Source organism: Zonotrichia albicollis, chromosome 7 (genome assembly GCF_047830755.1).
Source record: "Zonotrichia albicollis isolate bZonAlb1 chromosome 7, bZonAlb1.hap1, whole genome shotgun sequence".
NCBI lineage: Eukaryota > Metazoa > Chordata > Aves > Passeriformes > Passerellidae > Zonotrichia > Zonotrichia albicollis.
The window spans coordinates 46,896,172-46,921,915 of NC_133825.1; the positions used below are offsets into that span (position 1 = coordinate 46,896,172).

The window sequence follows — 25,744 nt, forward strand, 5'->3', positions numbered from 1 at the left end:
GCAAGGTGTGCACAGAGCTGGCTGTCCTGCAGCAGGAGGTGATGCCATCACAATCCATACAAATTATCTCTGCTTTTACACTTCCCCCTCAGGCTTAGGGCTGCTGCCTAAATTCACCCAGAGCCTGGTGACAAAATAAAAGGTAAAAAAAAGCTCCAAACTTGGGCTTTTTCAGACCCACAGCAAAGGTGTGTCATGGCAGTTTTTAAAGGTTAATTAGTGGAAGGCATTTGTGTGAATCCACTTGTGTTCTGTTTCAAGTTTGTCTCTGTTTTGGTGTTTCTCAGAAAGGTCAAGCACCTGCCACAGTGTGACAAAAGAGACAAAGAAATCTGGCTGGGTCTCTGTCATTCACTTTGGGGACATGTCCCAAATTCAGTGAAAATAATGAGCTGAAGTTAGAGGAAAAAACCCACAATGATACATGGATAAGAGAAGGGAAAGTGGATGGTGACAGAAGCTGAAAATATGTGACAGCTTAAAATATCCAATGAAAAAATGTATTTCCTAACTAGCACAGACAATGGTTTCATTCATTTTCATTTTCATCAGTGTTTTACCCACACAAATCTCAACCTCCTGGTAAAAGCCATACTCAGATGCTCCTAAAACTCTTCTGCTGCCAGTAAATTAAATTTGGATCAGAGATTACCAAATGGCATCACATTTCTACCAACATGTTTAAGCAGATATTGTTTCTGTGGATTCCCAACCTCACTCACCCATCCCTGGCAGTGCCCAAGGCCAGGTTGGACAGGACTTGGAGCAACCTGGGATTGTGGAAGGTGTCCCTGCCATGGCAGGGGTGGAATGAGATGGACTCTGAGATCCTCCCAACCCAACCAGTCAGGGATTTGCAGAGAGACTGCAAATGAGACCTTCTGAGAGCTTCTTTGAGAGGTTACTGCACTTGTGGTTATCGGGCTGGATGAGAAAACCTAGATGATAATGAAACCAATAAAAATGAGCAGCTGGATAACCTGACAGGGATAGTTAAGGAGAAGCCAGGCAGCTCCCACTGTGTTTTATGATTGTCAGGGCTCTGCATGGGAGCAGATGAATGATGGTTGGCATTATCAAGCAGAATGGAGCATCTCCTGTTTAACCTTTCATTTGTTTAACCTTTCCTGTGTGGGTGAGGTTGTGCAGCTGAATTTCTTACTACTTGGAAAGGATTGTATTTTTCTCTTTTATATCAGGGATGATCAAGATTTAGCAAAGTTCTCACACAAGAGAACTGCTATAAGCTGTTCAAATGGATCTGTAATTACAATGGGGCTGAATCCACCCTCAAGTTTTATTTCTTGGCATCTCTGCAGGGCTGTCTGTTTTCCTCCAACACTAAAAGGAAAAGAGATTTAAAGCACAGACTCTGTGCTTTAAAGAAAAAAATTACCTGTTCTAAAGAGGTAAAAAAGGAGGCTAAATAGAAAACATTGGTATCCAGATTTACTGGCTTGTGGTTTGGATGTGTCTGAAGGTAAAATAATGGTGCTGTGTATTTCAAAGGAAAGGAACATTTTAACTCCCAAGTGCATAACTACAGCAGTAAATAGGGCACACATCAGTTTGCCATCATTATATCCAGGGCAGGCATAAACAGCATGAGACATTCACACATCTGATATTTCTGGTAAAACTCCTTGGAGCCTCAGTGCTTTCCAGTGCTGGACAATCAGAAAATAATTGCACAGACAAGTCCACTTGACAGCTATTAGGCCATTTATTTAGGAATGCCTGGACTAAAATGGAGTAAGGTCACCTGCATTAGTCCCAGGTCTGCTGTGCCCAAACTCGTGAAAGCACTAGTGACAGCCAGGAAAGAGCACCAAAGCCACTGTCCCCAGCACCTGAGGCCTTCAGCAATCACAGTCAATCCAGTCTCAGCCAACAGATGTCCAAGAATTCCCCATCAAATCCATTTCTTCTTATCAAATGAAAAATAATTCCTCACAGGAAGAACCTCAGTTCTGAGAACAAAGCACAGGAACCTCAAGGTTTGTAAAGTTATACTCTCACACCATTATCTCAAGGTAGAAAGACCTCACCTGCCAGGACTAAAGCAGTGGTTTCCACCTTCAATCCCATTTAAATTTGGCTATTTTGTTCCACTTCTGCCAGTGCATTCCAACCAAAATTGGCTTTGTGGGACTCCAGAGAGAACCCACCCAAAAAACTCAGTTCATAACCCAAAAAAACTTGTGTGCTCTTAATCTATCGTGATGGTCATAAAATCTACATATGCAAGTGAACACAACAAATTTAACTGCAAACAAATTGTCTGCTGTCATTACTCCATATTCCAAAATTATTTCACTTTGTTACCTGCACAAAGACATCATTAATCCCTTCCCACCTCTCAAGAAAAAAAATATCCCTTCTTGACAAACTGCAATTATATTTGCTGCACAGAAATACATGGCATACAGGATGCTGTAAGGGTGCAAAGAGGGTGAAATTAGTAAAATATAATTCCACAGGATGGAATGATTGGATGAGTTGTTTACTTCTGTTACTTAATTGAAATGATACGGACTTGGAGGCGTTCCATAATTTCAGTCACAGGGAATTAAAAGTGCACTCTTCTGTTTCATAGGAGCCTTTGCTGTTAGTTAATGGTATCTGCAGAACCAGGAAAGGCTGAAATTGCCTAAGAAATTTAGAAATATGATTATTTACTATGCAAGGGCTCTAGATGATATTTTTCATTCTGCAGTCTTTTGTCTTTTATGTGTTTCCTTCATTCCTTGACAATAAAAAAATAATTAATACAGATGGCACATGGTATTTTTACAGTAACTTTTCTACTCTGCTTTATTTTTTCCTCAGTTTAAATGATATTTTGCTGAATGTCTTTTCCAAGAATCCTATCAAACTGGCAAAAACTGTAAATAGCAATCAAAATGTTTAAACCAGAATTGTATTTGGAAGAGTAGGCTGCAGTCTGCTACCAAGCATGTTCAAAGATGTTTATTTAGCCACAGACTGGCTAAAATCATGCAGCTGACTGGTTTTTTAGGTGTAATTTAGGTAATAACATTAAAGCTAATGGAGCAAAGTCTTATTTTCATCAGCTGGTACTTTCCTTCACAGGGAAAGTGTCAGAATCAACATCAGTTGATTCTTTCCTAGATGTGCTCTGCATCTTTCCTGAACCTCAGTCCTGTTCTGCTGTACAATTTTACTGCTCAAAAGCCAACAATAAAGCAAAACTCCTGCTCCCAAAGAGGCATGAGACCAGAAAAGCAGCAGCCAGAGGAGCAGGCCTGCAGAGGAGCCCAGAACCCCTTGTATGTCACAGAAGGCAGTAGCATGAGATGAGCAGGAGCACAAAAGGCACCTCAAGTCAGGCCAAAAATCAAGAAAAAAGATGGTATCAGGGGATTTGTGAATTAAGCACCCCTCAGTGACTAAGCCTCTCCTCTCATACATGACACAAGTGGCTGTATCCTCAGGAAAAGCTTTGTTCAGGTCCTTCTCCCGCATCAGGGAAGAACTGCCACACCACAGTGGTCCTGATCCCAAAACCTTTTTGTCAGGTTTAGTTCATGGAGTGAAATTGCAGCCTTGAAAAGCCAGAGGAGAAAACACTCTGGAATTTAACTCTGGCAGCACAAAGCATCCTTAAATCTAAACAACCCAAGCAGGAAAGCAAAGGTGGGTTATTCTCTGCAGGCTTTTTTCCTGAAATATAGTGCTTATCAAAGGGGGAACTTTCAGAGAAAGAGAAATTCTGACACAAGCTTTAATCACATTAAACAGAAGTTGTCGCCTCTCAGCTTTTCCTCCCATATGAGAATAAAACATAAAGAGTGTCAAAACTTTTCTGAGTTGCAAAAATATACCAATTTCATACTTTAGATGCTTTTCTCAATTTTTCATTCAGAACACTTCACGTTTGTAAGTATCTATTTTTGCTGCTGTTGTTTTTTATCCTTTCTCTTCAATTTTAAAGAAAACAGACTGACAAAGGATTAAACAACCCAACAAGCAAAATATTTCATTCCAGCTCAACTCAAAACACCTTCCTCCATTCTCCCTGTCCCTCCCCTCAACCAGGGGCTCCTTTTGGCTCGACTTCATTCTGACTTTTTTTCCCACCAAAAAATGAGAACACCCCCCGAGCATCCATCCAGCTCCACAAGCAGCAAGGCCTCATGGTGCAGAGAAAAAGGCATGAAGAGATGGGCTATGTAACTCTCACTACGACTACAGCCAGGCTGGGAGAAGCAGAGCTGGCGCCGCGCTCTACCGCCGCTGCCACCGCCGCGCCCGCTGCCGCAGCCGGCGCGCCGCCAGGCTCAGGGGCTGCTTCCCAAACTTCCTCATGATCTCCTTGATCCTCGCCAGGTTGGTCTTGGAGATGGTGAAGTCGCACTGGGTGGCGCCCATGTCGTAGCCCACCTCGCAGGTCTTGGTGGCGGCGGTGTAGCCCTCGGCCTTGACTCCCACCACGTACTCGCCCGGGTTGAGGAGACGCCAGTAATCCCCGTCAGCTCCTGGTGGGGGGAAAAATGATGGTTTTCAGGGCTTTGGCCCTTTCTCCTTGAGGATAGGGGTGTTTATAAAGTCACAGAATTGCTGAGGTTGGGAAACATCTATAACCCTCAATTACAACCATCAACCATCATGTTGACCACTCAACCATGTCCTCATGTGCCATGACCACAGATTTTTAGAATGCTTCCAAAGATGGAGACTCCACCACATCCCTGGGCAGCCTGCTCCAGTTCTTTAAAACCCTTCCCATGAAGAAATTTGTATCCAAACCTTTCCTGGGGTGTCATGGACATATTTTCTGAAAAATCCCTTTGCCAGGACTTTTCTCCTGAGAAGCTGAGAAGCCTCAGAGGAAAAGAAAAACAATAATTATCTGCTGCTGTGGAATGCAACAGGTGCATCTTTGATTGGTCTTATGTAGTTGTTTTTAATTAATGACCAATCACAGTCCAGCTGTCTTGGACTCTCTGGTCAGTCACAAGATTTTGTTATCATTCCTTTCTACTCCTTGCCAGCCTTCTGATGAAATTTTTTCTTCTATTCTTTTAGTACAGTTTTAATATATAATTTTCCTTTAATATAATATATATCATAAAATAATCAATCAGCCTTCTGAAACTTGGAGTCAAGATTCTCATCTCTTTCATCCTGGGACCCCTGTGAACATCACCATACTGGCGCAACCTGAGTCCATTAAATGAGGACACAAAATGGGATAAGCTGATTTGGAGGGGACCCACAAGGACCATCGAGTCCAACTCCCAGCCCTCACCATCCCCAGAAGTCCTTGGCCATGGGTAAGATGACACCACAGGTAGAACCCTCCATTCTTACACCAAGAGGGTGTCCAAAGCTCCCTCACCACAAATACCCCTCCTCATCCTGCCAACCCCAGAGAAAGACACACCTCAACCATATTTTCCAAATTACGCAAAAAGGCTCCAAACAAGCTGTAGGTTTTTGGCAGTTGGAAAGGCCTGAGGAAAAATCTGGTGATTCCCATGGGGTAAAAATGACTTCTGCCAAACCAATCCTAACTGAGGGATCCAGAGGAGCCCCAGTGAAATATCCACATCACACAACCCTGATTAGACTGCCAGGACACAGATTTTGGTGCTGTTTGTTAGGAAAAGTGTGTGAATACATAATATTAACTCACTTTGAGGAGTAAGTAAATATTCCCTTCTATCAAGCCTTACATTGGGGTTTATTACACTGATTTTCCTACAAAGTAAATTCACCAGGATATTTAACCACCTGGTTTAATGTAAATGCACAAACCAAGCTCCTGCAATCAACTAACCTACTCAGAAAAATGTATTTTAGCACCTCATTGAATCAGGAGTTTTTGGTTTCTTCTTTTTCCCCACGAATGATCTCAGATATATCCATTTTATGTACCCATATGTGCATCAGGATTGTTTAAAGCTTCTTTTAAGTATGATTTTAACCACCGAATATTCCTAGCTGTGAACTGAAAAAGGGGAAAAACTATTACCTAAAATTAGTTTTTCACTCTGTCCTGGAGGAACTCCCTGTGAAGGAAAGTATATATTCAAATATGCAATTCCATGTAAAAATAGAAATGGAACATCGCCTGCATGAGGAGGGGTTGGGGTTTTTTAGCACTGATGAGACCTGACAGCCTTACTAACACCAGCCTGGGCTCACTGGCAGTGCAGAGCGTAGCAAAAACTGAAGATGATTTGCATAAAAATATTTTTTATTTGGGGAAGAATCAGGCTGGTCAGCCTCTGTTTAAAGAAACAACGTTTTAATTTAGGGTTTGGTAAAATAAAAAATGTGTTTGCAAACAGCAAGTGTTAACAAATGGCAATATTGATGATACCCTGACAGTGTAGCCTCTGGGTATGCCAGAATTGTCCCTGATCAGGTCCATTTTTACATCCCAATATGATCAGGGGCTTTTAAGTCAATTTGACCACATTTGGGGTGATAATAAGGCCCACATTTTCAGTTCCTCATGACTCAGGCATTTTTAGGAAACGCTCTAAGATAGGCTCTTTTATTCAGCTCTCCCTCACCACTGGGACTGTTGGAAGCTGAACAAAAGGCCAAACCACAAATCTGCCCAAATTCCTCCTATTTATCCCCAAGGGCTCATTTTCAGCTGTAAATGCCCTGGCAATACCAGGGGCCAGGCAGAGGGCTCTGCATCCCCTGTGGGTGGCTGTGATCACATCCCTGCTCCCAGCCTGGCTTTAGCCCCAGGACTGCAAAGCTGACCCACATTTTCCTGACACATTTAGCAGCCACTTCATCACAACCCCACACAGGGCCAGGAATAAACCTACACATTCACACCCCACTGGGAATTCACTGCAAAGCTGGGTATTAAACCTTCAGCAGGATGCACATTCCCTGTTTCCACTTAGACAGGAGTATTTCTGTCAGCTGTCAGTGCCCAGAATTTAATACCAGGCTAAAAGGTTGGGGTTTTCTAAAAATCAGATTAAAACCAGTAAAAAAAAAAAAATCAGAACAGATGGCAAAAAGAAACACAATTAAAAACACAGATAAATTTAGTAAATAATAGGTTTGCTGAAATAATAGGTTCCAGTGGGAGCAGGCTGGAGGCAGACTGCATCCATACCCACCTACTGGGGCTGGAAAGGGATTGCCATGTCTGCTTTGATAAAATAACAATGCATTACAGGACAAAGATCGCATTGCTATGAATTTAATATGTCAGACTACTCCATAAATTCTGCAATTAAGAGAAATATCATTTGAGCCTGATAGGACAGAGCTTAGTTACAATTAAGCAATTGCAAAAGTGCAAAAGCAATTTTTACATTTAAATGTGCTAAACTGCAGTGATTTAAATACATTATAAAAATCTTTCTAATGATTTTTTACCAACAAAAGACTTTTCAGGAAACCTGGCCATAGTGCTGCATACTCAAAGCACTATACACAACTTAAACTCAACTTTTCTGTATGGACCAGGCATCCAGGTCCATGGATGCTGAATGAGGCTGGAGAATGGTAATACCAAAATTATGCTTAGCTTGGATTAATTAAATAAATATTTAATAGGTAAATATATTTAATATATTAAACATTACTAGATTCTACTTCAAAATCCTTGGGTTTTGGTACATAAAATGAAAATACATATATGAAATCACTGCAAACTTACCAAAATATTAATAAAAATTTCTCTGGACACTGTGAAATTAAATTAATTACACCTTAGTTCAGAAACCACACAGAAGCATCTGTCTTTGAACTCTGGCTGTGACAACGAGTGTTTCACCAGGAAGAAACTGCACATTTCTCCATCAATATTTACTTTGTCATTTCCCAAATTACAGGAGGCAACCCCCAAAACTGTCTTGGCACCATGGAGGGGGGAAAGGTGCATTTTTCCACCCAACTGAACTCTTTCTGCAGAGGTTTTCTCACAGAATCCAGCCCAAATATGACTGTAACAATGTGGAATCACTCAGACTTAATCAATAGTTACATCTGCATTGAGAGAAAATGGAATAATTCCCCACAAAGCTCTTGCCCCTGGAATCAATGCCTTCAATTAGCCCATTAATGGTGTTAGCTGAATGTCAGCATCCCTCTCCTTCCATCAGGGATATTGTATCCAGGAGAAAGCCAAACCAATCTACTTTTATTTCAGTCCACAGGAAGAAGCAAAGGAATTTTCTCAAACCTTTAAATGTTATTACAGGGCTTTTACAGGCAACTTCTGTCTGGCTCCACAGGGCAGCTGACCACGGTAATGCAGCAGTGAAACAGCAGAGCTCTGCTCACTTGAAACAAAACTTTTGTGAATAGAGATCCTGGCCATAATTCTTCCCCTGCTTGGCCTATTTTTACATCAAGGCAACTCAGGGGTTTAAATGGGCACATTTTTCATTTTAAAAGGTATAAATGAAGGGAGACTGCTGACAATTTGCCTTCTTTCTCTGGAGTTATACATGTCATTTTAGCTTCTTGGCTCCAGCATAAATCCTCCAGTTTCAGGGACTAATGAGATGTGTATTGTTATCTGGATAATATGAAACAAGATAGAACTTTTATGTTCCCAATTCCACAGTGATTCCAGAGTGTAAGCTTAAACGTCTCATTAAAAAGAAAAATTAAAGGGAATTAAATAAGTATTTTTATTTTTACTAACAAATACAGATGGCCTTGAGCCATGGAGGCTCAGTAATAAGTCAAGATGTAAATAGCTGCAAGACTCCCTGACTGTTACAAGGTGGATTTTGAGATCTTGCACATTTATTGCACTTTATTTTTATTTTTTTTCATGACAATCCAGAGTACAGAGAGCTGGAGATTAATCACATATTGCATTAACTCAGAGCAGTACATTAATTTTGTTAACAGAGTAACACAACCCACACTTTATGGCAGACTTTCAGCACTGCCAAGGCTTCCAAGACAGGAAAAACCAGCTGATTACTTTAATTCCCACTGTCATTTCCCAGTGGTCCCATTTTGAAATATTTAAGGCAGAATCATTATTGCCTAATTAAGTATCTGTCATTCAGTGCTTTCTTTCACAATGGAGACACAGTAGCACTGAAATTAATCATAAACTAAGTTAGATATTCCAAGATTCATTATTGGCTCAGATCACCTCTTGTGGCAAACATGGAAGATTTGGAAGTCGCAAAGCTCTATGATATTCCAAGGTCTGAAATCAGTTTATCTGCCTCACTCTGTGCCTCAGTGGCAAAGCAAATGGAAGTGGCAGCAAATGAAGAGCACAGAACCCCAGTAAAGAGATAAAACCCATAAAATTAGCATTCTTAAAACATGTGGATATGGTACTTAGGAACATGGTTCAGTGGGTTTGTTTTTAAACCACAAATCTGTTTTTTTGACATTTTGTATTTTTGGGTTTTTTTTACCTGTGCGAATGTCATGGTTGACGCCTTCCACTGAAATAACAGCATTTGGGATTCCCTTTCCATGCACATCTTTCACAATGCCTTTGATGCCACGATGGACCTGGGAAGAGAATTAAAATAGCAAGTAAATATTGCACAGCAAAGAACAGTAATTGTCCTAGGAACTGACAATGAATCTTTAATTCCATAAGTGAATTATATTTCTTTATTCCCACTTTATGGCTCACAACATTGTGAACATCATTATTAACCCTTTAGCAGCCCTTCAGGCATTAACTTGAGAATCAGTTTGTGAATTTTGTTAGGATTCCTGAGGCATCAAATTCAAGATATAGATAAAAAGCACAGATGAAGCAGCAGACGCAATATTGGGGTCTTTTTCCAGCTGCCCTTTCTAGCAAGCTCAGCACCCACATCACATTTTCAGAAGCTTCATTATTTTATTCCCTGAAGTCAAACCAGCCTGGCTGAAGCGCTATGTGTATAAAAATACCAATAACCACATAATTAGTCATGCAAGAAAAATAGTATGTGTTGGAACCCTACTTGCTCAGAATTTTAGACATTCTGTACTATCAGGCACTAACCCCCAAAAAACCACTACACTTATCCTAAAACCATAAAAAAACTTCAAAAATTAAATAATAAAAGTAAAATTATAAGTGTGTAGTTTAAATAAAAATGTATAATATCACATAATACAAAACTTTAAGTTTAAAGTTTTAGAATATAATAATATATATAAAATAAAACAAAAGTTTTAAAACAGAAAGGAATCATTCTTCTTTACCTTCTTCGTCACCTTCTTCTTAATAAGTTTAAGTAGTATTATATAATTAAATAAAAAAGTGCACATTGCAAAACACAAGTAATAAATTAAGTTAAAAATAAAAATAATAAGTATCACTTCTTAATTAGACAATTTATCCTTAAAAACCCTTGTAAAAAATACAACTCCATTTTTAATTGATTAATAAAATACGGTAAAACACACAACTTATAAAACTAATATAAATAAGTATAAAAACATATCAATATCATAATATATAATATATAATATAATATAATATAATATAATATAATATAATATAATGTAATATAATATAATATAATATAATATAATATAATATAATATAATATAATATAATGTAATATAATATAATATAATATAATGTAATGTAATATAATATAATATAATATAATATAATGTTATATTATATTATATTATATTATATTATATTATATTATATTATATTATATTATATTATATTATATTATATATATAACATAGTATAAGGAATATAACATAATATAACATAACATATAATTATAATAATATTATATATTATTAATGTATTATTGATAAATATAGAAAAAATAATACAAATAAAAACTAATAAACATCTATAATAAAACATCTAAATCCAAACAAAAAATGCCAGGTGAATACCTGTTCCATAAAAACAATCAGGGACTCGCGGTTGTTTTCCCACTCCTCTGGCAGCTCGCTCTCGTGGGGATATTTGTCACAGCCAACATAGATGGAGAGCTCAAAGCAGTTTGTGTGCAGGTAGCTGAAGTCATTGATGCCTGCCAATATTGGGGAAAAAGGGAACAACTTCATGGCCTTTTTAATCTATTGGTCAGATCTGAGTTTTTACACAAATTAATGTAACTTCTGTAAACACAAGTTGGGTATTCATCCACCTGGCTTAGCCTGCAGATTTGGAAGGGAAAAAAGATTTTAGAAATGCCAAATGTTCTGTAACAAAGCACCAGAGGGCTCAAGGCCAGGTTGGACAGGTGGCCTGGGCTGCAAGATGTGGCTTTGGGTGTGTATTCAATTCCCATCTGTCAGAGGTGGGGCAGTTAACTCTGTTCATGGGGCAGTTTTGTTTATCTCTCCTACAAGCCATCCTCCCTCCAGGAGATCTCTCCTGTTCATGGGATATTAATTATTAATTATCTTCTGTCCATGGCCACTGAGTGTCCCTGCAGGGCTGATCCAATCCCAGCATCCCATGGGGAGATGCTCCGCCCAGGGGAGGAGCCAAGCATTCCTACCTGGATCCAATCTGGGCTTTGGGACACCCCAGCAGCCTCTGCCCCCTGCATTGCCAGAGGAGCAGTTTTGTGCTCCCTGCATGGCCAGAGGGAGCCCAGGCCCATCTGCAGCAGCCCTGGAGCTGCAGAGGAAAACTCCCCCCTTGTGCAGGATCCCTGCTGCAGCAGAGCCACAGCTGGCACTGCAGGAGGGCTGAGCCCCCATGGATGGGGCTGGGACACCCCCTGACACACAGGGGGCAGGGCATGTTCTGATTCTGTCAATGGTTTTTTGTTTTAGTGCATTTTTAATTTTTTTTTATTTTCTTCCTTAATAAAGTACTCTTTATTAGGGAAGAGTTAAGGGAGGGGGTTTGCATTTTCCATTTCAGGGGAGGCTCCTGCCTTTAGAAGACACCTGTCTTTTCAAAGCAAGACAACAGGCCTTGGAGCAATCTGGGATAGTGAAATTTGCTCCAAGCAAGGGCGGAACTCGATAGGCTTTAAGGTCCCTTCCAACCCAAATCCTTCTGGGATTCTATTGATGGGAAAGATGGGAGCACAACCAGGAGAAAGGTCTCTATAAGAAAAAATTGTTCTTTTTGAAGAAAGCCCTAAGCATTCCTAATCCTGGACATTACCCCCAAAGCAGCTCTCCCTTATGAGTGCCCGGGGTGGAAATGGAATCTGTCTGTGTTGGGTGGCAGGGAGGTGCAGCTGTTCACCCAATTCACAGAATTCCCATTTGATAGAGCCCTGAATGCCAGCACACAGAGCTATGTGCTCACAGGGGCTGTTATGTAAAAGTGATTTATCAGAGCAGTTGGTGAAAGTGTTCCTCAGTCTGGTTTCCTCCCTGAGTAATCTAACAGATAGAAAAGCCAGAAAAATCAAGGCAGTAATAATTATTTTATGTTACATATGGTGTCTGTAGTTTGTAAGAAAGGAAAGGGTCTCTTTTCTCCCTGTCATGGTGCTGCAGAAGATTGGGATTGCACTGTTGCTCTGCAATAGGGATTTCCATCAGGAATATCTCCTAATCAAGCCCTAGGAACCCCAGTGCCTCCAGTCTCTGAGGAGCTGCTGTTTAATTCTGCATTACAGAGCCCACTGTAACCTTTGCAAAGGGCTGGAGCACTAAGGAGAGCTGTCTTTACACACACAGCTCAAATATTTCCATTCTCCAGGTTTCTCTCCTGTTTCTCACCATTATTTTTCCTCCTTATTAGTTCTCCACTCTCACACAGATAACGAGATAAAGAACATGAACACTAGAGGAAGAAATTCTGTGAGCTTCATTTCTTGTTCAACCTGCACTTCTAATAAGAAAATATTTTGAAATATGTTTGTTAATTGTTATGTTTTAATATTAATTGTTATGTTTTAAATAGCAATATAAATTTAAATAGCAAATTAAATTTAAATAGCAATTTAAATAGCAATTGTTATGTTTTAAATAGCAAAGATTAGCAGCAGTTGCATTCATGGAGTGCTTCTGAGCAAGAAGAGTTAAACCAAAATCCCTGTTCCTGTCCAATTAGCAGTAGTCAAGTATTTAATGAGCCCTCAGTGCCTTCTGGAAGCAGAGCAGGAGGATTATATAATACAGATGTTAAACTTTTCACGTTTGTTGATGGGGAAAACCTAAACATCAGCCAGTGGCATATGCTACTCTACATAAATGTGCTTCCCCTCCACTTGAGAAACAGCCACAATTATTTTCCCCTCACATACTGTATAACATTCTGATTAATCTGCTGTGAAATGTTTTGCCATACACACTAATTGCTCAGTTTTAATGCATGTATTTAAGAAAATGGCTTTGTGTTGCCAAGAGAAACTCTTTCCTTGTGCCTGAACATGCAAATCCAGCCTCAAAAACACAGGAAATAAAATTAAATCAATCCCTTTTTTGCCTTTGTGCAGTTTATCCAGTGCAGAAACTTTATATGTAAAATTGCTGGAGAACTTGCACTCACTGTAGTCAAAATAATGTGCAGGAAATATCATGACTGGGTTTTAAAGGCATGAGGAGGTGCTGGGTATCTGTGGTGCACATGCTTCTCTAGAGACTGAAATGAAATCTAATATTTCTAAATGAAACAAATATTTTAAAAATTATTTAATATTTATATAAATATTAGATATTTTCTAAATGAAATTTATCTAATGCCATCTAAATTTTCCCATGGCATGAGCAGTGAGAAGTTTCTGTGCAGGACCACTGCAAGGAAGCAGGTGGAAGAGGAGAGAGGCAGTTTCAAGGTGTGGTACAATGAGGAGATGTCACTCACACAAAAGGATGGGTGGGAGAGCTTCTGCAAGCACTTTTTTAGAGGTCTTACCATAATGTAACAGAGCAGGACATAAATCATAATTAAAATATCATCAAGAAATAAAGCAAATCAGATGAAACAAATCCAAAATACAATTGGTCCTAAAAAATCAGGGTAATATTCAGCATCTATATGGTCCATCTTTACTTAATGGAACTCAGTGTGACAGCTGTTAGTGACAAGACCAATGCCATCTTTTCTGGATTGATTCATAATGATGTTTCTTATTGCACTTAGGAAAATTAAATTCATAAATTAGATAATTACGTGGTCAAGTTAGTTCTCAGAGAATGCTTTAGAATCTGTAGAAATGTACGGGATTGTACTTTCAGACCTAAGAGTTCAAGGTTTCCCCCAAACTCACCCAACAGTTTTTAACCTCCTGAAAAAATATTTGAAAAGCTAATTCTCAACTGTAGCCTTTAAAGGCTGGCCAGCACTAACTATACATGGGCCAACATAAAAGCCATAGAAGCCATGTCCAAAATCCCAAAAATGTTTATGCAGTGGACCTGCAAGTTCCAAACATGAGCCAGGTTCAGCTAAACCTGGGTTTCAGAGACACTGGCCTGCATCTGTTTGCCATTAGTGCTGCTCCTGTTGTCAGCCCACTGGTGGCAGATGCCTGTCTCATTTCCTAATTTCAGGGAATGTGCTGCTTGACTGATGCACTTAGAAAAACACGAGGATTTTGAGCAAAGGCAAACGTGCATAATGCTGTTAAAAATGGGTTTCTAATTGGGCTTTCCTGGAAATCAAGGTTTTGGCCACACCACAGGCCATGGCTTCCCCTCTGTGCTCCTTAACAGGGTGACAGGCTTGGGTGTGTGGAGATTGATCCAGGCAGTGATTTATCCTGGCAGCAGGAATGCCTGTGCAGCCCATGCAAAATTTAAGTGTAAGGACATCCAGGTGTTTTAGAAATAGGAGAGTAGCAGGCAAACAGTAGCTTTTTATGGCATTTCATTGCAGCTGCCAGTGAATGTGAGTGAGGGCTGATCTGAGGCTGAGTTCAGTCAGCAGGAGGCTGTAATCAGGATTTCCTTATCTGGAATCTCTCCCTGAAGTCCCTGCTTCAGCTCTGACACTGGCTATGGTGCTTGGCAGCAGTTTTCCTCTTGTCACCTTGTGTGGGGGTTTGGACTGGGTTGGTTTCTTCCTTACAAACAGTCTTGAGTGCACAGACTTCTTAAAGCTAATGCTTTGAATGTGCATTTGTGGAAAACTTGGCTGCAAAAATATTAGTCACTGGGTATTAACGACAGCAACAACATCTGGAAATATTCCTCCTAGAACACACATTTTTGTGTGCTGCAACACACACCAGGCAGTGCAGGCTTTACCCTAATTAGCAAGGGAACACTAATTGGAGCTTTGCCACTCACTTCCAGCCACGGTGTGCCACGAGGCTCCGTTGACAGTGCCATCCTCCTTCTGGAAGTCCTCGGTGTGGCAGGCCCTCCTCCTGGCGTCCGTCATCAGGCGGTGTGTGGAGGCGTACGAGTAGGCCAGCCAGCGGAACACGTGGTCGTCAGGGGTGGGAGTGTAGTCCTGGGTTTTCCACATGGACCTCACCATGTCGTAGGGATAGGCCACCACCAGCTCTCCCCCCTGCAGGTTGCCACCCAGCACAAAAGGGATTTTTTCCATCCAGGCGATGATCGCCCGCGTCTCCACTGCCACCTGGGAGAAAAAGCGACAGCAGATCTGGTTCAGTGTGGAAACCTGATTGTGCTGCTTCAAAGGAGAGCAGGATCAGGAGTTCCTGAGTGTGAGAGGTCAGCAGAAGGGATGTGGGCAAGGAGAAGGCCTTCTTTAAATTATGGTACTTGTCAGCCATTTTAGGAGGTCACAGATATCCTTTAGAGCTAACAGAACCTTCACATCAGTAATTTATGGAACAGGAACATCAATGTCAAGCGAGGCCCAGAGCAGGAACTGACAGAGGTGTCAGATGGTGACATTGCTCCCCCTCTTTGCTTACAAAATAAAGGATTTTAAACACAGAAATAAAGGCCATAAATTAAAACACAGGAAGTTTCAACTCAAACTTTTACATGAGGGTGGCAGAGCACTGGAAAAGCTGCACAGGGAGGTCATGGAGTCTCCCTCTTTGGACACATCCCAAACCCACCTGGATATGTTCCTGTGTCACCCTGCCTTGGATTGATCTCCAGAGGCCCCTTTAAAGTGTAACTATTCCATGATTGGGTGATTCTAAAGTACTAAAAACTGCCACAGTGAAGCTGCTCTTAATAGCTGACATTACATTACACTACACTACAATGCAATAAATGACATTAGCATAAGCCACAGTACTGGGTATGCCTGATGATTCAAGGTAAGAATATATTTCAAGTAAGAGCAAATAAGAAAATCCCGAGACAAATCTGCGAGTGAGTTTTCAAAGAGCTCATCTATGCCACAAAACCTGGGAGAAGCCTGATCCACATGGCTGAGCTCATGCTGTGCTTCTCCTTGTCTACCTTGCTGCCTAAAAGTTGGGTTTGGAGTCCTCCAGGTTCTTGCAATAGCTGATGGAAAAGAAAATCCTCTAGGAAACAGTTTCTTCCTTGAGACCAGTCTCTAAATCCTGGGGGAAATGGTGCTTTTGTGGTGCATTTTTATTTCCACTGACATAAAGGGAATTATTGACTTAGATCAGGTGTGGAACTTCACTCCCAGGTTATTCATCTCTTGAGAATGTAAATCTCACTCTCTCAGGACATCCCAGCTTTTGTGTCCCCTCTCCTGGCCTTACTCACAGTGGCATTTTCAGACAGGTACCAGTCAGGGATCGGGATGTGATGATTTGGAACTTTTCTTTTACTTTTCTTCTGATCTTCTGACTCCCAGAGCAGAGAGTTTAGGTCAGGGAAGTTATTGTTGATGTCAATGCCGTCCTGAGTCCATCGTCCTAGAGACCAGCCCCCCAGTTCTGAACCCTTAGATTTAAAAAAAAAAGAGAAAGAAAAAGAAAGAAAATTAAAAATTAACGTTCATTTAGAATCCAGAAACCTGCCGAATGTTTGGGAATGTGCCAGAGGTAATTCCATACAGAGAAATGGAAGATTAATTATTTAATTAACTGTATTAAATCATTGGTGCTTTTCAAAAAATTTTGTATGAAATCTTGAATGAGGTGAAGGAAAACCCATGAAAATTTACTTGAGGTTAGCCAAAATATATCTGTCAATGGAGACAGCAGACATTCCCTCCCATGACTATGATTTTGACTTTCCTATTCAAGTCTTCTGCAGACTGCTCTGGAAGATTTTCCAGTGCAGTTGACCAGCCCCTACAATTTTTCCTGGTGTCTGTCTTCATCCAGACTAAATTATTACAATGCCCAACACATCATGCTCTCCTTAAAGGCACACTATAAAATTTCAGCTGGAGAGGAATGCAAATTTTCACGTGCTGAGCTTGGTTTCTAGTGAGAAACAGATTGCACAGATTTTCCATTTTCCATAATGGCGTTCCCATGGCTCTGTACACCTCAGGATGGTTTGCTCTGGCAGTCTTTGTGACTCTCCTTTCATGTACATTTTCCTGTTAGCCAACATCACATCAAACACTGTTTCTTTCAGCTTTTTCCCAAGATGGTTTGTGTTTACTTTGATGTGCCCATCTTTTCATTTTTAAATTTCGATCACTCGCAAAACGTGATCTTTGAAGAAAATAAAGACAAGAGGAGCATTTTTGATCCATCTACTGGAAAGAAAAGAGTTCCTTGATGCACTTATCATCCTAGTTACCACTTTATAGGCCTTGTCATATCCATCAGGGTTCACTGAGGGCAGCAGGTGGATCCTGGTGTCCTGGATGAGGTGCACAATGCGTGGGTTCCCAGCCAGGTATTCCTGGCACATGAACTGCATGAGCAGAAGGATCAGCTCTCGTCCAAGCACTTCATTCCCATGAGCTCCTGCAATGTAGTGGAATTCTGGCTCCCCTGTGGAAAAAAAGCCAAGGAGCAGAGTTGTAGTCAGAGCAGCAAATCAAATCTCTATCAAAGAGCTACAATGTCAATCAGCAACATTTCACTTAAGGAGTGAGGAGAAACGTCTCAGCTGCACAGATGAGAGGTGAAAATGTCACTTTGGAGAAATAAATTGCTTTCTGTTGCTATTTTAGAACTGGCTTATGTATTAGTGATATCTAAAGCCACTGAGTAAAAGCTCCAAAACTCATATTTGATTAAACAGATCTTTAATTATACTCACAACTCCAGCATGTTAGAGGTAGATTTTAACAGTTTTGAAGGTCTAAAAGACACATGAAAAATACTCTGCTAGAAGAGAATTCTCCTCATAACCAATCTAAACATGTTATCAGTGTATTCATGGATACACCAAAGCACAAAATTCCTTTATTCCGAAAGCTGTTCAGGCACTATCACAGTGAGAAGGACCAAAGACTGAATAAGTTTCTTCAGTGCTGAAGAATTATATCATGGTAGGAAATTGAACCCCAGACCTCATGAGTGAAAAATTATTTGGAGATTTGACCTGTCCCTGCAATGCATTAAGGTAAATTTCTATCCATAGCTACATCAATGCCATAACTAAAATCCATCCTCCAGTATTAAAGTTCACTTTTATTTTACTACTGTGAAGAATGATCATTAAAGAATTTGATCCCACATTCAAAATGTCCTCTATTTGTGCTCACCCTCCCCTTCCCAATTTAGAAATACAGCACTGAGGTTCCTCCCACATACATTTGAAATCTTTGCTGCCATGAATATAATTCCATCAGTGATAATTAGTGCAGATATGGAGGAAGAGGAGGGGGAAAAAAGCCAAATTCCAACACCCCTTCAACAGATTTAGTGAAGATTAAAATCCTAACCAACTTCGTGTTCTCCTGGGTTGTCAGAAATCTCCACTGCATACAGCTTCAGTCCTTGGTGGCTTTTTCCAATATTGTAAATTCTTGTGATATTTGGGCACATTTTATTCACAGTTTTCATCAGCTGCCAACAAAAAAAAAAAGAGGAAAAAAAGAACATATTAAGACAATGCAGCATCACAACAGATCCATGATGAATTGGTTCATTCCAAATTGAATGTGGCACAAACTCTTCATTTGCTTCTCTGATTACCTCTTAGTTGCAAAAACTTTATGTTTAGTTCATGAATTTATTGCTCTGCTATCTCATTTTTAACACATTATGCCATGGAGAGTAATTAAAATAATGAAGAGTGATTAAAACAACCACACCCTGTGAGGCACTATAGACAAGGGACTTGAGGTGACCCAGGGTGTCAGTGCACAGAAATGCATTTATTTTGCAGGTTGCCACATTTCAACAGAAATATGAATTTTTCCACTCTGCCAGCAAGCAGAGATATTGCATTAAAAGCAGTTCTATTTTAGCTAAAGGCTAAAACCCTGCTGTATAAATAATGTTACTGACTCAGACCTGTGTTTACTAATTTCTCTCCTCACACCTTCTTCAAACTGAAGCAAACTGAGCTGGCTGATGGTTCCCTGCATCCATGCAGCTCCATCCATGAGAAATGGGGAATGTGAGCCTGTAGTCTCAGAGCTCCTCTGAAACCCCTGACTCTGAAACTCTCACATGCAGGAGCTTTCCTGACGTGCCTGGCACTCCAGTGCTCACTGGATACCAGGAACATCAATTTAGAGAAGTGGTTGAAAGTATGGAAATGCTCATTAATAGTGAGAAAAACGCCCAGAACAAAGTTCAAAGTCTGTTACATTCAGTGGAAATATTTGTGTTGGCCTCAGCAAACTCCCCATCATCTCTTTAATTGCAAACGTGTGAGTATTTTTTGAGTCAAAGAACTTTTCCTGCATTAGACCTTTGTAGTGACATTTACTGTGACTCTTTTGGTAATGTAATGCAGTGGAGTTAATGGAAATACAATGCTGAAAATCAACATATCTCACATTTGATCTTCTCATTCTTATTTCCTACAAATGGCAAAATATTTCAACTATGATCTGGATTTGCTGTCTCAAAGATAAGGTTGTACTCAAATACCCACATCAAACATGTAACAGCTTCCTGTACCACATGAATAAACACAAATACATATATAGAAATTAAAAATTAAGAAATATTTTGGGCTGTGAAACAATCCTGCACACAAAACACAGTGAGGGTTCCCATTGACTGGAAGAAGAATACTGAATGCTCTTTTACAAGGAGAAAACTGGAGCTGCAAATTTCATCTTCCTAACCAGAGAGTTCTATTAAAATCACCTGACACTGAGAAAATCCCTCCCTCTCACAAATACTTGACTTATTGCAATGTAATGTGATGCTTCCAGAACATGGCCCAGAGAACAGCATCTCCTCCTCCCTCAGTGTTGATAATAAATCAAAAACCAGCATTTTTCTAGGATTGTTTGTGGTGAAGTAGCCATGAAAAGTGACAATAATGCATTTTAATGGGGGTTGGGCATGTATTTGATTGTTGTTTGTTTGTTTGTTTTTAATAATAAGTTGATTCTGGCAGTTATTATTACACTTTGCCCTGAAGTTTTGAGAATAGTTTTGGGTATATAAGACTTGCTGCAATGCAACCCATAACATTCTGCCCATCAGCAATTAAAATCCAATGAGCTCTAAAAAAATTAACTGTTTTGACACAGAAGAAAGCAGAAATTGGTAGAGCACACAGTTCACAATTCTCAACCACAGTCACAGATTTTCCATTTGTAAGAAGAGTGCAAAAACATTCTGGTTTAAAGCTGTGGTTTTTTTCCCCCAAGTTATTTCTAACCTGATCAACCTGTCTTTCTGCAATGACAACATAAATGCATTTTATTTTATTGTTCTTGACAGTAATTATGCCAATTGAGTTCCTACTCGTCTAATCTTTGTGCTAAGAAATATAGGCCATGAAATCTCTACCAAAATAAACGTGTGACTCAGTACACAATTGCTCAATAAAACCCAGTGGTGATTCATGCAGTATAAATACACTGAAATCCAGCACACAGCAAGTGATTCACACACATCAAGTCCAAACATATTATCTTTATATTTGAAGGGAAAGTGGGCAGAAATATTTCTTCAGGACAGCCCACACTTGTGTCTGTGGTGATATGAAGCAAGACTAAAAACAATAACAAAGCCAAGAACTTATTTGAAGTTAAAGGAACAAGATTAACAACGCTGGTAAGTTTAAAATTTTACTAGCAGAGGGTTTTTTTCTGGTGTTTCTGGTGAATTTTTGCTGATTTTCACAACTGTGAATATGGAATTGGACTCTAGAGTTTATTCTGATTATTCAAACCCACAGAAATATATAAGAAAACTGATGCCCTAAATCAGAGTCAAATCTAGAAGGAGAAATCACTGTGTCATTCACCACTCAAATACATATGGAAGAAAAAGAGTGGCATATTATATGAGAATACTTCCTCTGTCACATTGTGTCACCTCTTTCAGGTTCATTTATGTACAAATTAAGACTTTGGGACTTTATTGGACTGCTTCTTTTAATAGATTTAAGCAGAGAAAATATTTTAAAACCATACTGCAGACAGAGTTTAAAATGAAAATAATAGTTTAATTTTTGTGGGATTCAGATTCCACATGGCTGAAAAGCCTGCACCCATCCACCCTCCATCACACACCATCCTTCTTTGCCTACCTGCCTCATCTCCTTGTAGTTGTGATGCTTAAAGTCCAGATTATCAGTGGTTGTCATTTCATTTCTTCTGTGGTAATAATTGTTTGGGTCTGAGAAAAGGAAAAAAAGGAGTTTTCTCATGCTTAGGAATTTCAGATATAGAGGTGCTTTGGCACAATGCATGTAAGGAACATAGAAATCTGAATTCCACTGTCCTGTGTGTATCTAAAACAGGTTTTCAAAAGCAAAACTCAGAGAAACAACTGATTTGAAATATTTCTAACCACTGCACAAATCAATTCATACAGATCCAAACAAAAGCAAGGAGGCACCAGCTTTCCAGACAGCTCCTCTGCACAAAAAACTTACATTTCAATAGAAAAGCAGAAGGGCAGCCTTAGGCTGCAGAGGAGGGAAAAAGTCATTGGGAAATGATGAGTCAGATGCAAGATAAAAGAGTGGAAGAAAAATCAAATTAGAGGAAAAAGCCACAGTAAATGCTTTGTGTCCACTTGATTAATTTACTACTGCGAGGAATTTTTGTTTTCCTGATGAGTATTTTCCAACTGCAAAACATGGAAAGGAATAATTTGGCATATTAAGCATTCCTAATTATCTTCCAAAGGAGTTCCTGTGGAAGTCAGAGGTGTTTGCTACTGAAAATTTACATATTCATTTCTTTATGGATATTTTTTGTAGTTTGTTCATTTTGAAGTATCAAAGGAAGATATGTGGTTAGAAAAGAATCTTCTGTTTCCTTGACATTCCAGGCCCTTCACCTGGAAAAAAAAAAACCAAAAAGAAACAGGACAAGACTGTTATGGCTGAGCTTTGAAGTTCCTGATAAATGTGCTCCTAGCCTAATCTATTGTGATTTATTTTCAGAGACAAACAAGTCTATTTGGAAAACATCAGACACATTCCTTAACTTGCCACATCTGGGATGTCTGGAATTCTGAGTAATCATTTGTCAAGCCAGTGGCTGTCAGGCTTCTATGAAAAATTGTTTCCCTTCACACAAAATCATCTTCATTGGTTTAAAATTATTGAGGGAGAAGCGAAATATGAAAAAGTTTAAATGTCATCCTTATTGCAACACAAAAAGACATTGTCTCTAGAGAAAAAAATGGTTTTAAACCATTATATTCCCCTAATATCACCTGTCAGCTGTGACTTTTTTTGTGGGGGAAAAAAAGAACAATTCTGAGTAGGAAAAATATGTAGTTACCATCCCACAGCAACAAATCCTTACTGAAATTATGGAAAACTCACAACAGTGTGAAATACTTTATAACATTTTTAAGTTTCATATTTCTGGCATCAAAACCACTAAATATTCTCATAAAATTCTAAAGTTTTGGGGCTTTTTTGCACTATTTAAGTTATTTATGAAATGAAACATGCAAGTCCCATTAAGCTTCACAGTAACATGACCCATCCTTGTCTCCACTTCCATTTCCTAATCTACAGCAGAGATGCTGGAAGGTCAGCTGAAGGCTGCTCTACAAATATGACAGAAAAATGTCCCAAAAAAATCTTGTCTCATCCAAACCCATGTTAATTTGTAGAAATCACTCATTGATATACTGATGAGAAATGGAAATCTTAAAAAAAAACTCCAGTTCTTCTCAAAAGAGACAATGTGTTCAATGCCCCACAGGATGTCTTCATCATTGAAAAAATACCTCCACGTTGTAAAAATATAAAAATAAATGTCATAAAACTGCCAGGATGTTGAAAGTTTTCTGTATCCCCATGAGCCAAAATATACAGCAACCGATTTTTTTCCCTGATACTTTAATCCCATGCCTTTCAAAGCCTGGCTCTTTTTCCATACATCAAACACTAATATCATGGGAATGACTGTGAATGCTGTAGAGTTGGTGGAAACTTAAAAAAACTGCAGTGAAAATGATGGTATCTCTGGCCCTTCCTCAACAACAGAGCTCGATTTGACAGTTCCCTGGGGAATTAGCACTCGTACTTTGCCAGGCTCTGCTGCAGCCTGCTTGGATAGCTGGAGTTCTGCTGCAGCAGGAATACAGATTAGAACATTAAAAGCTAAAATGTAGAAAGGCAAACAAAGCTTGCACACAGCTGGATGGGTCCACTTCAGTAAAAATTATTTTTAAAATAAAACTGAGAATAAAAGACCGAAAAAAATGACAGAAGGTTTATAAGAGAAATATACTGATTTATTCACAGAAATTCTGGAGAAAGTCTCTGTTTCTTCCATGGAGAAAAGATCCTGCAAAACTGTGGCACTCACGTTTATACAGAGGGATATATTAGCTTTTTTCTACCACTAATCTGTCTGTACATCATCAGTAGAAGTAATGAAGTTTGCTGGTAGAGGCACCTTGTGCTCTTCATCCTTCTGTTCTTGTAAAGATGGACAAGTGACTAAAGCTGTTAAATAACAGATTCATAGGAGCACAGAATTGTTTGGGTTGGAAGGAACCTTAAATCCCATCCAGTGCCACCCCTGCCATGGCAGGGACACCTTCCACTGTCCCAGGCTGCTCCAACCCCCATCCAGCCTGGCCTTGGGCACTGCCAGGGATCCAGGGGCACCCACAGCTGCTCTGGGCACGCTGTGCCAGGGCCTGCCACCCTCACAGGGAACAATTCCTTCCCAAAATCCCACCTAACCCTGCCCTCTGGCTGTGGGAAGCTATTCCCATTGTCCTGTCACTCCATGCTCTTGTCCCAAAGTCTCTCTCTCCATCTGTTTTGTAGTTTCCCACAGGCACTGGAAGGCCACAGTTACATCACACCAAGGCCTTCCCCTCTCCAGGATGCACAATCCCAATTCTCTCAGCTTTGCCTCACAGCAGAGCTGCTCCATCCCTCTGATCACCTCCGAGGTCTCCAACAGCTCCACGTCTTTCTGATGCCTCAGGTTTAGCTTTTCTATGTTTCCCATTCTGTGCTGCTTTAGTGTGTGGGTCTGGGTTCACATCAGGGATGGTGAGCTCTGTGCACAGAGCAGGGAGACAAAACAATTCCTGCTCCAGCTGGGCACCAAGGACAAATGATCCAAATCTCAGCCCAGGAGCACAAACCCCGTGGGCTGGAGAGAGAAAAACAAGCAGGGTGGGACTGCCTGGGCTAAAGCTGGGATGGGACAATGAACTGCAAGGTGCAAATGGAGCAGAACTGATCCCAGGGACAGAGCCCGTGCCCGGCCGTGCATTTTGGGGCCATTCTGGTTCATCTTGGGTGCAGCCCTGGCTGGGCTCTTGTGCTGCCCAAGGTGGATCCATGGAGGATCCTTTGAATCAATCCCTGCTTTGTTCTTTAGCTCTGTCCAGCCTCTGTTCTAGGGCAGCCTGCACAAGGCATCACTTCCTCTGCTGGGGATCCCAAAACTCCAAGTGGTTAATGCCCAACATGAGCATGCCCTTTGCAGCATGAGGGCTCTGAAAACTGCCCAGAAAAAGTAGCAAAAGTACCAGAAAGGACCAATTGTTTGGCAGTTGATGAAAAAAATGGGCATTTTCACTTATTACAGCTCCACAGCACCTCAGCCAGTGAGGCCCTGATGCTTCCAGTGGGTTTCAGCTTGTCAGAAGTGCTGTTCCAAATGAAGGCAATCCAAAGGTTTCAGAGAAGTTTTTAATAAAAAGAATATTCTGGTTTAAATCCCTTAGACTGCCTTAAAAACCCCAATATGCTGTTTCACAAATGACTGCGTTTTTTTTTTTAATTTCCACGTAATTTAAGTGAATTTGACTTGTCTTCACTAAATTGAACATCTCACAGACAGCACATGTGTAATCTTGAAATAAATCCGCTGGCAGCCACATCAGGTGATTCTAAGTTTTTTTCCACATGATCTATTTCATGGCAGCCTCATGAGCATTGCTCATGAGCATTAACATCACACATGAAATCAGCAATGAAATAATATTTTTCAACTATAAACTGATACTTTTCTCCTTTTATTCTCAAAAGTAGATGCTGGATTTAGAGCTGCTGTTGACACGGACATTTATAATGAAAGATACTTGTAAAAAGTCACATTTTTATCAAAAAATGATCAGAACTTTAGACTTGACCAGGCAGCCTGGCACTAAGAGAGAAGCAGTAAAAATAAGACTGAAGCTACTGCAAAACACAGTGCTCCATTACAGAGCTGTTAAAATTCTTTTTTTATCTTGGCTTCAAAGTAATGGCATGATCATGGTACCAGTGATAGTTTTCTGTATAAGAACTATTAAAAATTAAATTCCATCACAAATTTATTCTGTTAAAATAATTGTCTCTCGCCTTGAATACTCTAAAATATAAATAAATGCATGAAGAACTCAACTAATTTTCTCTTTCTAATGTCTGGGTGCTTTTGATCACATAT

General features: G+C 39.9%; 1 protein-coding gene across 1 annotated transcript in view; it reads right to left on the reverse strand.

The window, feature by feature from the left end:
* Positions 1-1,704: 1,704 nt before the first annotated feature.
* Positions 1,705-25,744, reverse strand: part of CPXM2 (carboxypeptidase X, M14 family member 2) — a 67,953-nt gene continuing 43,913 nt past the window's right edge. The window contains exons 6-13 of the mRNA XM_005494844.3: positions 21,409-21,497; positions 18,629-18,752; positions 17,533-17,729; positions 16,540-16,719; positions 15,160-15,457; positions 10,846-10,985; positions 9,396-9,495; positions 1,705-4,499 (exon numbers count right to left, since the gene is read on the reverse strand). Coding sequence (XP_005494901.1) covers positions 4,249-4,499; positions 9,396-9,495; positions 10,846-10,985; positions 15,160-15,457; positions 16,540-16,719; positions 17,533-17,729; positions 18,629-18,752; positions 21,409-21,497 — 1,379 coding nt within the window. The 3' untranslated portion in view covers positions 1,705-4,248. The remainder of the gene's footprint in view (positions 4,500-9,395; positions 9,496-10,845; positions 10,986-15,159; positions 15,458-16,539; positions 16,720-17,532; positions 17,730-18,628; positions 18,753-21,408; positions 21,498-25,744) is intronic.